Raw genomic sequence first — 14,476 nt, forward strand, 5'->3', positions numbered from 1 at the left:
CTCATGCCCCAGTCTCCATCCATATGGCACACCAAAGTCCCGCTGGAGCACGGAGATGCTGTACTGGGTGACCCTACAGGTAACCAGGATGTCTAATCTCCTCACCCAAGATCAGTTCCAAGGCCACTATGGTTTCACCACACTACAGAGGCCCTTTGTTTTAGCCCAGGCAGGCCTGCAGACCGCTGGGGAGGCACAGGACACACAGCAGGCTAAGACGCCTCTTGGCAGGAAGTCCAGTGGACCTCGTTTGGGAGTAATAATGTAGCTTCTCTATATGTTCCCACCTCTAGCCTTGTCATCTGATCTTCTGCTGTAGGTGGAAGTTCTCATTTCTGAAGGAACAATTTATTCCCAACTAAACCCTTGCTTGGAGGTCCTTAAAAACTTTGTGGAAAGAACACCTCTCACAGGTGTGTGGACAGAACACATCTCACAGGTGTGTGGACAAAATACCTCTCACAGGTGTGTGGACAGAACACTTCTCACAGGTGTGTGGACAGAAGAATTCTCACAGGTGTGTGGACAGAACACCTCTCACAGGTGTGTGGACAGAACACCTCTCACAGGTGTGTGGACAGAACAACTCTCACAGGTGTGTGGACAGAATACCTCTCACAGATGTGTGGACAGAAGAATTCTCACAGGTGTGTGGACAGAACACCTCGCACAGGTACTGATGATGCTTTGCTAACCAACATCAGACCAACACATCAAACATCAAACACTATACGAGTTCCAATATTTCATTAAAACTTCAGCTAATTATTATGGTGTTGTATCACAGGTACATAAATGTGGCTTGTTTTAGAATGAAACAATGGGAGTCTGTGTAATGCTGGAGGTAATTACATTAGCTATAAGGAACATCGTCTGCAGCTTATCAAGGGCAGTTTATTAGAGTACTAAGTCTGGGGGCCTCAGGCATCAGGCCTATCTGTTACCTATGTGAACTGGCATGAATGGGAGTGCAAACTTCCTCCAAAGACAGATATTCAGTAACAGTAAAGTGCATTAAGATTCTTCAACTAGTCCTACATTTCCTACTCAGGTATGTTTAATGCATAAACGTTACTGACACATTATTCCAGACTGACTGAAGAATGGAGCACACATTTTTTCCACTCAAATGGTCAGACAACACAATACAAGCACCAAAGGGAAAAAGAGATACGCACTCCCAAACCAGGTCTCTCAGACAGGAGATACACTTTACGGCTCTGTGAGGTTGGCGTCCACTCACTGACAGGTCTTTGAGTGTGTGTGTGTGTGTGTGTGTGTGTGTGTGTGTGTGTGTGTGTGTGAAAGAAAGAGAGAGAGAGAGAGAGAGAGAGAGAGAGAGAAGAAACCTGTTATATTTCCTCAGAAGAGAGCTGTCCCTTTCACTGGTCCATCTCAGCTGATCTAGGGTCTTTATCATACGTGACAGATATGAGCAGCTTTCCACATTCAGGTTATTTATTACATTTTTCTTTTCTTTTCTTTTCTTTTTTTTGTCATTTTTGTCCTTCCCCTCAAAAGTCCAAGACATCAAACATTCACACATTGCAGCTCCAAACCTCTGCACCATTTCTCCAGTGTCAGTCGTGCATATCTGGGTTGCAGGCCACTCTTATAGGGCTGGACCTGGAGTGGGTCCTGCCTCTTCCCAGGATTGGGGCAGGAAGAGTATAAAACTAATATTGCTGCCGACTGCAGCACAGGCAGGTCGACATCCTGCTCTGCTCCTGAGTCCCTTAGACCTGCACAAAGATGCTGTCACGGTAAGTCAATAATAAACCTATCTGTATTGCTCTTGATGCTAGCAACATAATATCAAATCATAGGTGATAGACATTATAACAGATGATAATCACATGGACGTGCAGTGGAGATCATGCTACTGAACAAGCTGTCAGGATTTCAGGAGTTATCAGGATGTGGTAAAATAAACTTTTGTTCATTTAAACATTTTTGTAAGACTAAAACATCACACTTTAAACTGTGAAGAAAGTACTCTAATGTAGCTCTGATGAAATGTGAAATCTGGTACTGCTGTGGTTCGTTGTTGCACATTATAGCTATTTTTTATCATGGTTTTGATTGATCTGGTCACATATCTGATCACATATCTGATCACAACTTGAGGGTGTGGCCTCTTGACTGGGCTCTTTTTTCCTGATTCACACATTTATTTTTCTAATTTGCATATTCAAATAGCCCTCATGCTAATGTAATGAAATTGATAATTGTGCATGACAAAAAAAAAAAGGTAATTCTGATTTATTCAAATGATCTTTATACTGGACACTATGTAGATGCTTCATGAACAGAGTTCATAGTTGTAAATTGGACTCACTTGAGATTCACTGATTGAGCATGTTCACTCCTTGGAACAGGTGTGTGAGCATGTTCACTCCCGGTAACAGGTGTGTGAGCATGTTCACTCCCTGGAACAGGTGATTGAGCATGTTCACTCCCGGTAACAGGTGATTGAGCATGTTCACTCCCTGGAACAGTTGTTTGAGTGTGGTCACTACCTGGAGCAGGTGTTTGAGCATGTTCACACTCTGGGATGAGTGTTTGAGCATGTTTGCGCTCTGGAACAGGTGTTTGAGTGTGTTCACTCCCTGGAACAGGTGCTTTTGTTTATTAACTGCTGCAGGTGTTTGAGCATGATCACTCCCTGTGACAGGTATTTGAGGGTGTTCACTCCCTGGGACAAGTATTTGAGCATGTTCACCTCACTGACAGGTATTTGAGAGTGTTCACTCCCTGGGACAGGTGTAGCTTTCTTGCATGTTGGTGCTTACCATGGGGTTTGTTTTTTCAGAAGTCTATTATTTGCTTCACTAGCGATTGCCTTTCTGGCAACTACGACTTCAGCTGCACCAGTGGAAGGTACGATGGTGTTTCAAATATCTTCACAACTGGTCTTGTTTCTGTTTTTTACCCAATGTTCATCTATAAATGCAAAATCTATCATCACTGAATGGTTTGGGTGAACAGAGCATCCATTGTGGATAAAAAACAAGAATTTCCCTTTGCAGACAAAGAACCTGATGAGAATGACTTTGAGACAGAGGAGGCTGAGGAAGAGCTCTCAGAGGAAGAAGAGGGTAGGAGATGAAGGTCTACTTTCAGTCACTGTTTATATCTCTTTATAAGCACCCGCTATACTAAGTGTAGCACACAACAGTTTGGATACTAGCTCATTCAGAATAGATGTAAACTCACAAGCCATCCTGTAATTCAGTGTGTCAATAGCAAAAAAAGAAACTCTAATTTATAGATTTACAGATAAAACCAGCAATAACCTTAGTATATATCAGAAATCATCACACAGTTATCATAATGAAATCAAAGCACTTATAACCTGATCAGTTGAACTTCAATCAATTAAAAATAATATAACCATTTTTAAAATGTGCTAAATCTCTTAAAAATTAAATAAAACCATATTACCACCATATTCACCAAATTTGACTCCAGTCCAGCATTGGTGAGGGTTGTCATCTATCGTGGTTCGACAGGCATGGGTACTGTGAAGGGCTCTGGGTTTCCAACAACAGGAAAAGTTCCACAGGTCAAACTAAAGAAGGAAAGATCAGAAAGTGGAAGACATACTTGTGATCAGTTTTTATAAACTGTATCCATCTCCCCTTTCTTTTCAGACGATGATGACTCCAAAGGGCAACACTTAAAGGGTGGGTGACAAGTTAGGGTCCCTAGAGTACTACAAGAGTCAAAGTTAGAGTTAGAGTGAAAATTAGTGTTAGAGTTAGAGTTAGTCTACTGCCAATGCAAAAAAAAAAAAAACAATCTCATGGTTTTAAAAGCCAACTTTACACCATGGCTTAGTGTATCTGGTGTAGGCCTACTACAGTTTGCTGATGATGACTGTTAGGTTTATCCACATATATACATTGTCACTCACACTCCCACAACTCTGGATCTGAGAATGATTAAATGTTAGGAATGAAGAACATAGCCTATCAAACTTAAGCATCATTGAAAACAAATTTTCTGTGAGGCAAAATTTGGCTATATTGGAAGTAATCGTTCCTACATGTATGTCCAAATACGTTATAAGAATCCTTTAAACTCTAAAAATATTCTTAAAAGGACATAATTGCAGGTGTTGATTCTTTCAGTTCTCAGGATGCAGGAGGTCTGGTCAGGAGGTAGTAGTTGTGTCTGACAGAGCTCTTTTGTTCACTGAGGGGCACCTAAGCAGAACAGACCAACTGCTTGAAGGAGATTTGATCTCACGCAACCTCAATAATATGTTTCTTGTTTCTGGCGTTTTTTTTCCCTCAGCAGGAGCAGGAGGCCAGCAGGCTACAGTGGTGTCCAAAGGACCCGGTAAGGTGATGCTAATCCTCTTCTCAGCTGGGGGGCAGTGCTCTCTGTGGGAGAACACTGACCTCCTCAGCTGCCCGGCTGCAGTGTAAGCTCCTCTAAAGCCGAGTGGGTGAAGCCAGTCCCTCTCTAATCTGATCAGATCCCAAGTATGTGCGTGGCCGTATCGAAGATGGCCGCTGCATACAAGTGTTACCCGACACATTTATAGATACAAGAAACAAGAACTGGTCTGGTGAGGTTTACATACCTGTATTAAAATTAAGTTGCGTATTCTTGAGAGTGCTGAGGCGTTTCCGTGGCAATGCCCTCACTGGCACTGGTTCTGTCCAAGATGCCAGCGCTGTACCTGGCACTGTTCTGGTGGGCAGGTCTCCAAAGGGTAAGGAGAGGAAACTCTATTCGTTAACCCCAGGAAACAACTCCATTAGCCCAATTTTCCCATGTGTTCAGTGACAAAAAGGTGCAGAGTGAGTTTGTTAGAGACTCAGTGACCCTTATCCACAGTTTCTTAAATGTGCTCTTAGCTTTTGAGGGAGTTGATCCTAACAGACCACGTCTTGTTGTTGTCCAGGTCAGAAGCTGAACGGAGACAGTCCTGCCCAGACAGGTGCTGGCTGTACGCCTTCTTCCAATCTTTCACACACAGAGCAAGGAAATGTCTCAGGACAAAGGACAGTGGAGGTTTCAGAGGTTTCTGTGTGAAGAAAGACCGAGCACTGACCTGTGTGCCTGACAAATGATTTATACAGACCTACACGTCACAGGGCATCATAGGAAGTGATATATATGGGTGCTAGACTGTAGCCAGATGAGTTATAGTAGTAATAATGTGTGACCCCATAACTAACTTATAGGTATAAGCTGTTTTATACCTATAAAAGATTGAAGTATTAGGACATTGATTATATAACAGGACTGTAGTATTGATACTCTAATAATGCAGTAACTGTGTTACATGTTGTGTTGTATTACAGCATCGGTGGGCTCCTCGGGAACAGTAGAAGGTTCTAACGGTAATGAAGACCCTTTACATCCTTACCGTATTTCTACTGTATGTAACTCTCCAGTGTTACACGCTGCCTGTGTGGTTGTTTCCCTTACAGGCAGTGGGGAGAAGCCCTCACCACTCTCACGCCCCAGCTCCGGCACACAGGGTAATGCTGTGATGTGTTGGTCTGGTTGGCCTGTTGGCACCACGCTCCGCCCCCTCACCTCACATCCTTCTTCCTCTGCTTTTAGGTTCAACTCTGTCTGGACAAGGTGGGTTCCCATTGGAGACTGTTGCTGCAGGAAGCTTTTGAGATGGCTTAGGAACAGCTAAACTGTGGGCTGTTAGGAACAACTAAACTGTTGACTGTTAGGAACAGCTAAACTGTGGGCTTTAACAAGATCACAATCATGATCATGAGATCAGCAGGTCTACCTCTAATGAGGTAATCATGTAGAACTACAGATGACTAAATGAAACTGAGAACTGTGAAATAACTGTAGAACTAGTGAAATAACTCTAGATATTTAAAGGGATATTCAATATTTTGAAATTACACCACATTTTACGCTGATGATGGATGAATCCCAGGATCTGTATGGGCTGAATAATAGTACTTGCTGTTCTTATGTCAGTGGATTATGTCACCTTCCCAGATTCCTACAGCTGTGGAGAGACATATGGAACTAACTATATCTCTGGGAGACAAATAATGAATCAAAGAAATAGTTGAACATTTCCAAAATCTCATTCTACATTATTATTTCTGGTGAAGTGGAAATAAAAATATCAGTGTATTTTTTTTTTACAAAAAAAACTGCATAAGGCAATGATTTTTTTGGCAATCTTAAGTGTCACTGGTAATGGCCAATTTTGAGAAGAATGATTCTTGACATATACTAGAACTACAACTAAATCACCATGTTCCTCAGTCTCCACTCAGTGTTGTGTATTACAGGTACATCTGGAAGTGTTCACTCAGACACGAACTCTCATGGTAACTATTTGTATAAGTGTGTGTTATGACAAGCACATCTGTGTCATTTTGCACAACATATCCATTGTCACAAATGTGTCATTGATCAGTTTGGTGTTTTGTGCATCGTGGGATCATGCACTGACCCATCTGTTAGGCATCCCGAGCCAAACCTCAGGCAGTCATGTGCCACCAGGCCCCGTGCCTGGTCCAGTGACTCCGGGAGAGACCGGCGACTCAGATCCCGTACCCGGTCCAGTGGCTCCGGGAGAGACCAGCGATTCAGACCCCGTACCCGGTCCAGTGGCTCCGGGAGAGACTGGTGATTCAGACCCCATACCTGGTCCAGTGGCCCCAGGGGAGACCGGTGACTCAGACCCCATACCTGGTCCAGTGGGTACAGCAGAGACCAGCGACTCAGATCCCGTGTCTGGTCCAGTGGCTCCGACAGAGACCAGTGAATCAGCTGTCCTGTCCTCTGAGACCCAAGCCCATATATCAGGTCTGGCATCCGTCACCATCATACCAGTAGTTTTCTCCTAAAAAACATTTTCATCTAGTCTTAGAAATTGCATCCCTTCAAAAATGTTTCTCTGAATATTGTTCAGCTCTTTTCTATGAACTTGAATTTTGCAAAAACAGCTGTGTGTGCCTGTAGATTCAGAAGCAGTGGCTGCACATCGAGAAACATCAAGCTATGACAATGGTTCGTAAATGATAAATCCTCAAAATGTTTACGCTGAAGTTTTTCCATTACCACATCTACTTGAACAGCACAGCGAGTGAGCACAGACCACCCCAGACTCCTAACGCAGCCCTCTTCTTGTAGGTGAAAGCCAAACACTTCATGCTGGACCTCAGACCGAGACCCCCGGTATGAAAACCCAACGGGAACAGTGCAGAATAATTAAACAAAATGTTTTTAATTAGAAACAAGACACATTCCCACAATGCTGTGCATGTAATTCATGTTTTCTCTCTAAATCAAGGCTCTAAGTCCATAGGAGAGATGTCTGAGATTGAGAACAATGGTGAGTAAATTCAGAAAATTGGTTCACAAATTTCAATTCAGAAAATGTTACACAAATTCCACTATCCACCATGGGTCTGCAATATTAGGTCAGACACATGAACCCCGTTCACCGTGAAGGTTTCTCTCCCACAGGTATCGGACAGAAGCAGCTGACTAACAGGATAGAACAAGGCCACACAGGTGTGGAAGACTCACTAGCTGAACAACCTTTAAGTTCCACAACAGTCCAGCGATTTACACTTACTCTGTTAGTCTCTCAGTGGATGACAATTTACAGATACATTCATAACTCCAAAAAATTGGTTTTTCACATCAAATGTGGTATAATTGTACACTATGCATGTGTTTCAGTACACTTTAGCCACTATTGATTTAACACTCCACAATACAGTTAAACCTGTTTAAAAAGCACATGGACTGAATGAGTTCTTTATTTGATGCTGACAGACTTTAATCACTTCATAAAAGAAACAGCTCCAACAGACCCGACAGGTATGTAGGAACAATTAAACATTTTTGTTTCAGTAAAATTCCAGTTAATGTACTTGTGTTCTAGGTGTGTTTATACTCATTTCAAACAGCAAATGATATTTATGTTTCACATATTTCACAGGTGTTTTTCATGCTATTGACACAAGTTCCCATATGGAGACTACAGGTAAAAAATTAAGAACTACAATTGAGCAGTACTGTGATTAACCTTTTAATATACAACGTAAGGTCCAGAATCAGTCCACAATCAGTCTACATTTTAACTATTCCAGCTGCTAACACACACACAGAAGTGTAGAGATTTGATTACTTAGTGCAGTGGTTCCCAAAGTGGGGGAGCTATTGCAGGGGGGGCGCGGAGCTTGGTAAAATATATTCACATCAGGGGTGTAGTGTTTAAATTCACTACTGGCAATTGATCGCTATCGCGTCATACACTCGCCACCCCCCCGCTCAACAAAAATTGAATGCGGGTGGGGGGTGCGCAAAAATATTCTCATCTACTAAAGGGGGGCATGGCAGAAAAAGTTTGGGAACCACTGACTTAGTGTGACTCTGCTGCTAGATGACCAGCAGCATCACGGTTGATCTGCTGGGTGGATGTCACCTAGGAGACCTGTGTTGCACACCCACGTGGGCTAACTAACAGCATTCTGTGATTTATCACCAACACTTAAGATGCATGTGCTTCTCGTCATGCAACAACACAACTGTTTTGCGAGTTTGACCAGTGAAGTGCTTCTCAGGTTTGCACCTGCGTTTCTGTCTCCGTTACCATGTCATAGGCGTGCTAGACCAGTCAAACCACGACTTCCTGGTTGGCTTAATGGGTGAGCATCTCTCTCTCTCTCTCTCTTGGACACTGGAAGCTGTAGTTCAGAGGTCAGAGTCAGGCTCCTGGAGTTCAGAGGTCAACAGCCTGTGCTGTGTCTCTGTGCAGGTGGCATCGGGGGCAGCTCGGCCCCACAGCTCTACACAGACATCACAGGAGTTCCTGCAGATATCTCCCATGCACCCTCAACAGTGATACCCACATGTCTAATCTCTATTGCCAGCTCAACAGGTCATATGGGGATTGCATTTCAAAGAGACTCTACAGGTTTGTGTCCCTTTCTGAGACTTCATTACCCATTTAAACTAATGGCTCGTGTATACAAACCCTCTCATTTAGTAAAACAAGGATGTCCATTGATGATTTACGTGGAGGTTAAATAGTAAGCATGGCCATGGTGGGTAATGGCAACGTAGAGCCCAGCAGAGTACACACTGCACTTGGGTTCGGCTCTGCTCACACTGCGCTCATTATAGGGGCGTGTTGATGAAATACAAGTGGTCAGATGTTGTTGCTCAGGTGAGGTGATGTAGATCATGGGCAAGCTGCTCTCACACTGGTTCTTTTCCAGCAGCTGGGCTGGACCCAAACCCGCCAGCCAGGGGCGTTCCGGCTCCAGGAGCTCCAGCAGGTACAGGTGACCACATCTCCCCCTCCTGCCCTGTGGTATCAATGTAATGCCCCCTCTTACGCCACTACATCTCTGATACATACATCTCTGATGTAGTCTGTTCAGCTTTACACAGTGCTGCTGGATACTGAAAACATCATGCATGAGGAACTGGTGTGTGTGTGTATATATGTGTGTTTGTGAGGGTCACACAGTGTTTCAGGTAGTTTATCTCGTTTCCTATGAAATCTTGGTCTGTGGTACTCTTGATGGTCATCGTATTTATTAATTGTTATAATGTACTGTAAGCTCTAAGATGTCTGGTAATACATCCAGTCCATTCAGGTCCGGATCGCTTCTCTACAGGGACTGGACCAGGCGGTTCTGTCCAGGCAGCTGGTAAACATGTAGAACTCCACTCTGCATTCACATGAAATGAAATCTAATGATAGTCCAAAATTAAATTTGAGACCCACCTGGACTATATTTTTTATTAATTATTTTGTGTAATTATGTATTGTATTATGTAGTGTAACTGTGTATTATGGTAATTTATGTTTCCAGGGACCTCAGACAATGGTTTTCAGTTTGGCCCAATTGGAGATCTGATAGGTATGGCTGTATTCTTAATACAACTGATGTGACTGCAGTAAGCTATAATCCCATTAGCCTGGCCTAACTAATCCCACTGCTCCTCAGAGGGTGTTGATAACAATGGTGCTGATTCCCCCGATACAAACGGTAAGCCATGATCCAAGCATGAATTCACTTAAGTTAGAACAGAGTGTTTGTTCTGAGAGCCACCAGGTCACTCATCCTGTCTTCCAGGTGGCGGACGCTTCAGGCCAGTGGCAGACGTCCACAGGGGTATGACCTTCACTCAACATCAGCAGATCCAGGTGGCAGACAGTAAGCCAGGAAATAAATCTTCTGTGTGGATGTTGTCTTGCAGGAGACGCATCTGAGACTGGCAACCATCTTGGTGTGTAACCTTAAACAAATTTCCTTCTGCATCATGAAGAATGGGCACAGACACCAGTGTAGTCCAGGGTAGTGCAGGGTAATCCAGGGTATTCCAGGTTTAGTCTAGGGGTCTTATTGATACAGTCAAGAGAACTTTTCTAATCAGTCCCAGCAAACCATCAGCTTGTTGTCACACTAGCACACACACAGCTGGTAATTTTTCACCCCTACAGACCATGACATTACACACCCATCGTTTGATTTGTTACCCATAATTCAGTGTTTATGGGTTTTCCTTTGGCCAATTAACCCATGGAATGAGGCCCTTCTACCAGCTGCTTTCGATGTGGAAAGCAGATCACTATTGGAACTATAGATCGCTATTTTTTCTACACCACTTTTTTTGTTCCAACTAAATAAATAAATATAGCTCAGAGTAAAAAAACAAACAGGTTGTCTAACCTCCTTTTGATGGGTGTCTCCACTGAGCAGGTATAAGTCATGGTCCTGCCACACAAACAGACAGAGGTGAGTACAGATGACTAAAACCCAGACTGCTCATCTCTTTCCCATGGTGCATCACAGTAGCCTTGTAAAACGCCGGTATATATGTAGATCTATTTAAAGATCATTTAAAGATCTTTTTAAGACTATTTAAAGATCAAGGAGGGTTACACAGTTATTGAGAATGTGAGTAATAGCAAAATAAAGAAAAATATCCAGCAAAACTGTTTCAAAAATGTGTTTTTCAGTGGGGAGGCTGCACTTTGAGGCCACCGTCGGCCCCTACACTAAACTGAACAGTAAGTGACACAGTTTGACCTTCTAGCACCTTCAAAAACCTCCAAAGACCAATCAAGCTAATCAGTCGCATCAATTTAATCCAGTTTAAAATAAACCTGAAATGTTTAGTCTCTCTTGCTTTTCAAAGCGGATGGTGCAGTCACAGGCGTGAACACACAGACCAATATGGCAGGTATTTGATTCTTTAGAATTATGAACAATTTTTTTAAATGGAATAAGATAAGGAAGGCTGGGTCTATATGACAGGAGTGATTGGTGTGTTGCTATGTGCAGGTTTAGCTGGTGAACCAGTTACCAAGGGACACACCCAGACAGACATTACAGGTAACCATAAACACCATAAGTGTATATAATTGCCACACAATGCAGCACATTTTCTGTGAGGTAAATGCTAATAATGCTATGCTATCCCTTTCCAGCCATGAGAGATGCTGTCTACAGCCCTGTGGATCCATTAGGTTGGTGTAAAGAGTGACCAAAGTAGTTAACTAGTATCCAAAGTATTTACATTGTTCCTCAGCCAACCCTGATCTATTAACCTTACGTAAACATTTACACTATTCAGCAGGTCAACTTGGTACTACAGAGCAGACACTTCCAGCTGGTAAGTTCAATAAAAAGTACAATCTGAAGAGTCCCATACCTAGATCAGACAGCTACTCAATCTGAAGAGAAGTCTCATACCTAGATCAGACAGCTACTCAATCTGAAGAGAAGTCTCATACCTAGATCAGACAGCTGCTCAATCTGAAGAGAAGTCTCATACCTAGATCAGACAGCTACTCAATCTGAAGAGTGTCATACCTAGATCAGACAGCTACTCAATCTGAAGAGTGTCATACCTAGATCAGACAGCTACTCAATCAGAAGAGTCTCATACCTAAATCAGACAGCTACTCAATCAGAAGTCTCATACCTAGATCAGACAGCTACTGCTGATCTGTTTGCCTTGACCATATGAAAGACATGCTAAGAAGATATGCCTCCCAGACTGATCATCCATCATTATTTATATCAGCATGTATACAAACCCTTATAAACAGTATTTGCACCTTTACTATCATAAAGTATGAATGTCATTTTTCCAATAACAAATAAATGCTGACCTTTCACAGGAGGTGGTGGCATAGGTGTGACTGAAGTAATCTCCAATCATACAGGTAACAGTGGTCCAGTCAGCATGTCATACAGGTAACAGTAGTCCAGTCAGCATGTCATACAGGTAACAGTGGTCCAGTCAGCATGTCATACAGGTAACAGTAGTCCAGTCAGCATGTCATACAGGTAACAGTGGTCATAGGTGGCAGATCCATCCTGCTCATATAAGCGTTTCACATCCAGATTGTGTTTCTCACCTGCAGGTTCTTTCTTTGAGGCTGGACTTGGTCATACAGGCAAGGAACCGTCAAACATACGAAACAATATTACTACCCGTATGAACGTTTTCAATGGAATTCAAATAAATAAACCGACAATCAAATAAGTACCGGTACTAATGATAAATCTGAACAGGAATCTTCTTACAATTGAAAAGGTCCAGTCAAAACCCCTTCTCCCTTTACAGAAACCTCAGAGACACACACTGGTGTGCGTCAGACGGAGCTCCCAGGTGTGTGACGTTTTAAAGCCCAGCTACGGACATTTAACTCCACAACCCACCTATGTTCAACCCACCTATGTTCATGACTTCCTGTTTAATTTTATATTTTTGCACTCTTCAGTTACAGCGGATCCTGTTGGAGCCTCCTCACACACTGATGTCATGGGTACTGGTGGATCCTACTGATCCAGTCTCAACTTATGTATAAAGTTTGTTGATAATTAAACTTTATTAACTTGTGATTTATATTTTCAGCTACAGCTGTACCTCAGAGGGCACTCGGGGGTTCAAGTAAGTTTTATATCGCATATTACATACGCATATTGTATATTTCAGAAACCCAGATGCAAAAGGAAGTCCTTATTAACCATGGGAATACTTGTCGTCTATACAACAGGTCAAACTGGTGCTATGGGACAGACACAACCAGCTGGTAAGTGTAATGGTAGTTAACGCCTGAACCGATACATCATCAAACAACTTCATACTGCTTGCGCTTTACCTTGGACCGGGTGGTCGGTCATTGGCCAGACGTTTGTCCAAGCTAGAAACCCGTGTTCCATGTCCCCTGACTGAGTGTCATGTTTAGGTATTTGTAGTAGTTGTTGCCTCACTGTGATTGTTCTGTGATGCGCTGAAATGCCAACACAGAAGCATCAGAACAGCTGGAGATGGTAAAGGTTCACGTGAGGAACATGGGGATGTGTTCTCATAACGGAGAAGGTCCAGCCAGGGTCTGACATTACAGTATTACAGTTTAGACTAGATCACGCTAGCACTCCAGCACCTCCAGATCTGTAGTGGAACGGCTGCTTGGTCACCCAGTCAACTGGAACACCCGAATCACAACTCGAATCAAAACTCAAAATATTGTTTCAACATTTAGCCATTGTGATTGGCTATGATTTCATTAATTCTATAGTTTTGTCTATAAACAGATGCTCAACAGCTCTTTCCACTTGTCGATTTTGCTTGCTCTGTCCAGCCTCAGCAGGTGAACAGTACCACACATCTGGTCAGAGTCCTGAAGGTAGGGCCCACAGCCTCTCACAGCACACCGTTATTCTACTGAAACAAGTCTAGCGCCACCCACTGGGCATTGTGCAGAACATACTGTGCGCAATACAAGAAGTGCAGAATGTAGAAACAACTGTTAATTCAATAGTTCAATAACTGTTTAAACATGTTTAAAGATGGATTATTCTCATGATTTGGTCACAATGAGAAAGACAGTAAAGCCCAAGGACACTCCTCCTGTAGTATGAAGAGAGGTAAGATTTAGAGAATGAATTTACACTACAAATGTCTTTTTGGAACACATAAAAACATCTGAATTCTTGTGGCCGCTGTCCCTGAGAACAAAAATAAGTCCCAAACAAAAGAAATAAGGATTTTAAGAGGACAGGGCGTGTTCCAAAAGCACTGACGCAGCACATCATCTACACTGAATAACTGCAGCTCAAACTTGTGGCAGGTGCAGAAAATGTGGAACTGGAGGATACCTGCTGATTTCCACATGAAACCACGTGTGAAGTTTCTGCGCTACAGATTTCAGTGTACAGACCAGTCAACCTGGCAGCAGGACGCACAACCCACGCAGTCTCCGTAGTTGTGTGGTGTGTGTGTGTGTGTGTGGGTGTGTGTATGTGTGCATGTGTGGGTGTGTGTGCTGCTCTTGGTGTTGTTAACTATTTAAACATTAAGATGACACTGTAACTTTTAAGGGAACTTTTTCTACTGGGGGGTTGGGGGTGGGGCCACAGCGATGACACGTTTTTTGCGGGAATGAGTCTCCCCTTCAAACAGCACACACCATTGTCTTTTTCTCACGCTG

At 43.0% G+C, this 14,476-nt stretch overlaps 1 protein-coding gene across 1 annotated transcript; it reads left to right on the forward strand.

The window, feature by feature from the left end:
• Nucleotides 1–1,709: 1,709 nt before the first annotated feature.
• LOC143499405 (uncharacterized) lies at nt 1,710–14,365 on the forward strand. The gene is made up of 38 exons (XM_076994036.1): nt 1,710–1,763; nt 2,813–2,880; nt 3,030–3,098; nt 4,300–4,344; nt 4,916–4,951; nt 5,319–5,357; nt 5,448–5,498; nt 5,584–5,604; nt 6,291–6,329; nt 6,466–6,810; nt 6,967–7,014; nt 7,138–7,182; nt 7,298–7,339; nt 7,474–7,521; nt 7,789–7,833; nt 7,955–7,999; nt 8,619–8,663; nt 8,774–8,932; nt 9,240–9,296; nt 9,612–9,674; nt 9,840–9,887; nt 9,975–10,016; nt 10,104–10,142; nt 10,228–10,257; nt 10,731–10,766; nt 10,991–11,041; nt 11,170–11,214; nt 11,316–11,366; nt 11,462–11,500; nt 11,608–11,646; nt 12,158–12,202; nt 12,404–12,446; nt 12,555–12,651; nt 12,764–12,808; nt 12,898–12,933; nt 13,040–13,075; nt 13,628–13,672; nt 14,117–14,365. The coding sequence occupies exons 1-38, from the start codon at nt 1,753–1,755 to the stop codon at nt 14,249–14,251; spliced, it is 2,223 nt and encodes a 740-aa protein (XP_076850151.1). The 5' UTR covers nt 1,710–1,752; the 3' UTR covers nt 14,252–14,365.
• Nucleotides 14,366–14,476: the final 111 nt, after the last annotated feature.

Source organism: Brachyhypopomus gauderio, unplaced genomic scaffold (assembly GCF_052324685.1).
Source record: "Brachyhypopomus gauderio isolate BG-103 unplaced genomic scaffold, BGAUD_0.2 sc132, whole genome shotgun sequence".
NCBI classification, from domain to species: Eukaryota; Metazoa; Chordata; class Actinopteri; order Gymnotiformes; family Hypopomidae; genus Brachyhypopomus; species Brachyhypopomus gauderio.

What these genes read in the sequence shown, in the direction of transcription:
- LOC143499405 (XM_076994036.1), top strand. An exon ending in CTTCCTGGTTGGCTTAATGG is followed by an intron (nt 8,664 to 8,773) that starts GTGAGCATCTCT and finishes GTCTCTGTGCAG; the next exon opens with GTGGCATCGGGGGCAGCTCG. An exon ending in AGTAATCTCCAATCATACAG is followed by an intron (nt 12,203 to 12,403) that starts GTAACAGTGGTC and finishes TCTCACCTGCAG; the next exon opens with GTTCTTTCTTTGAGGCTGGA.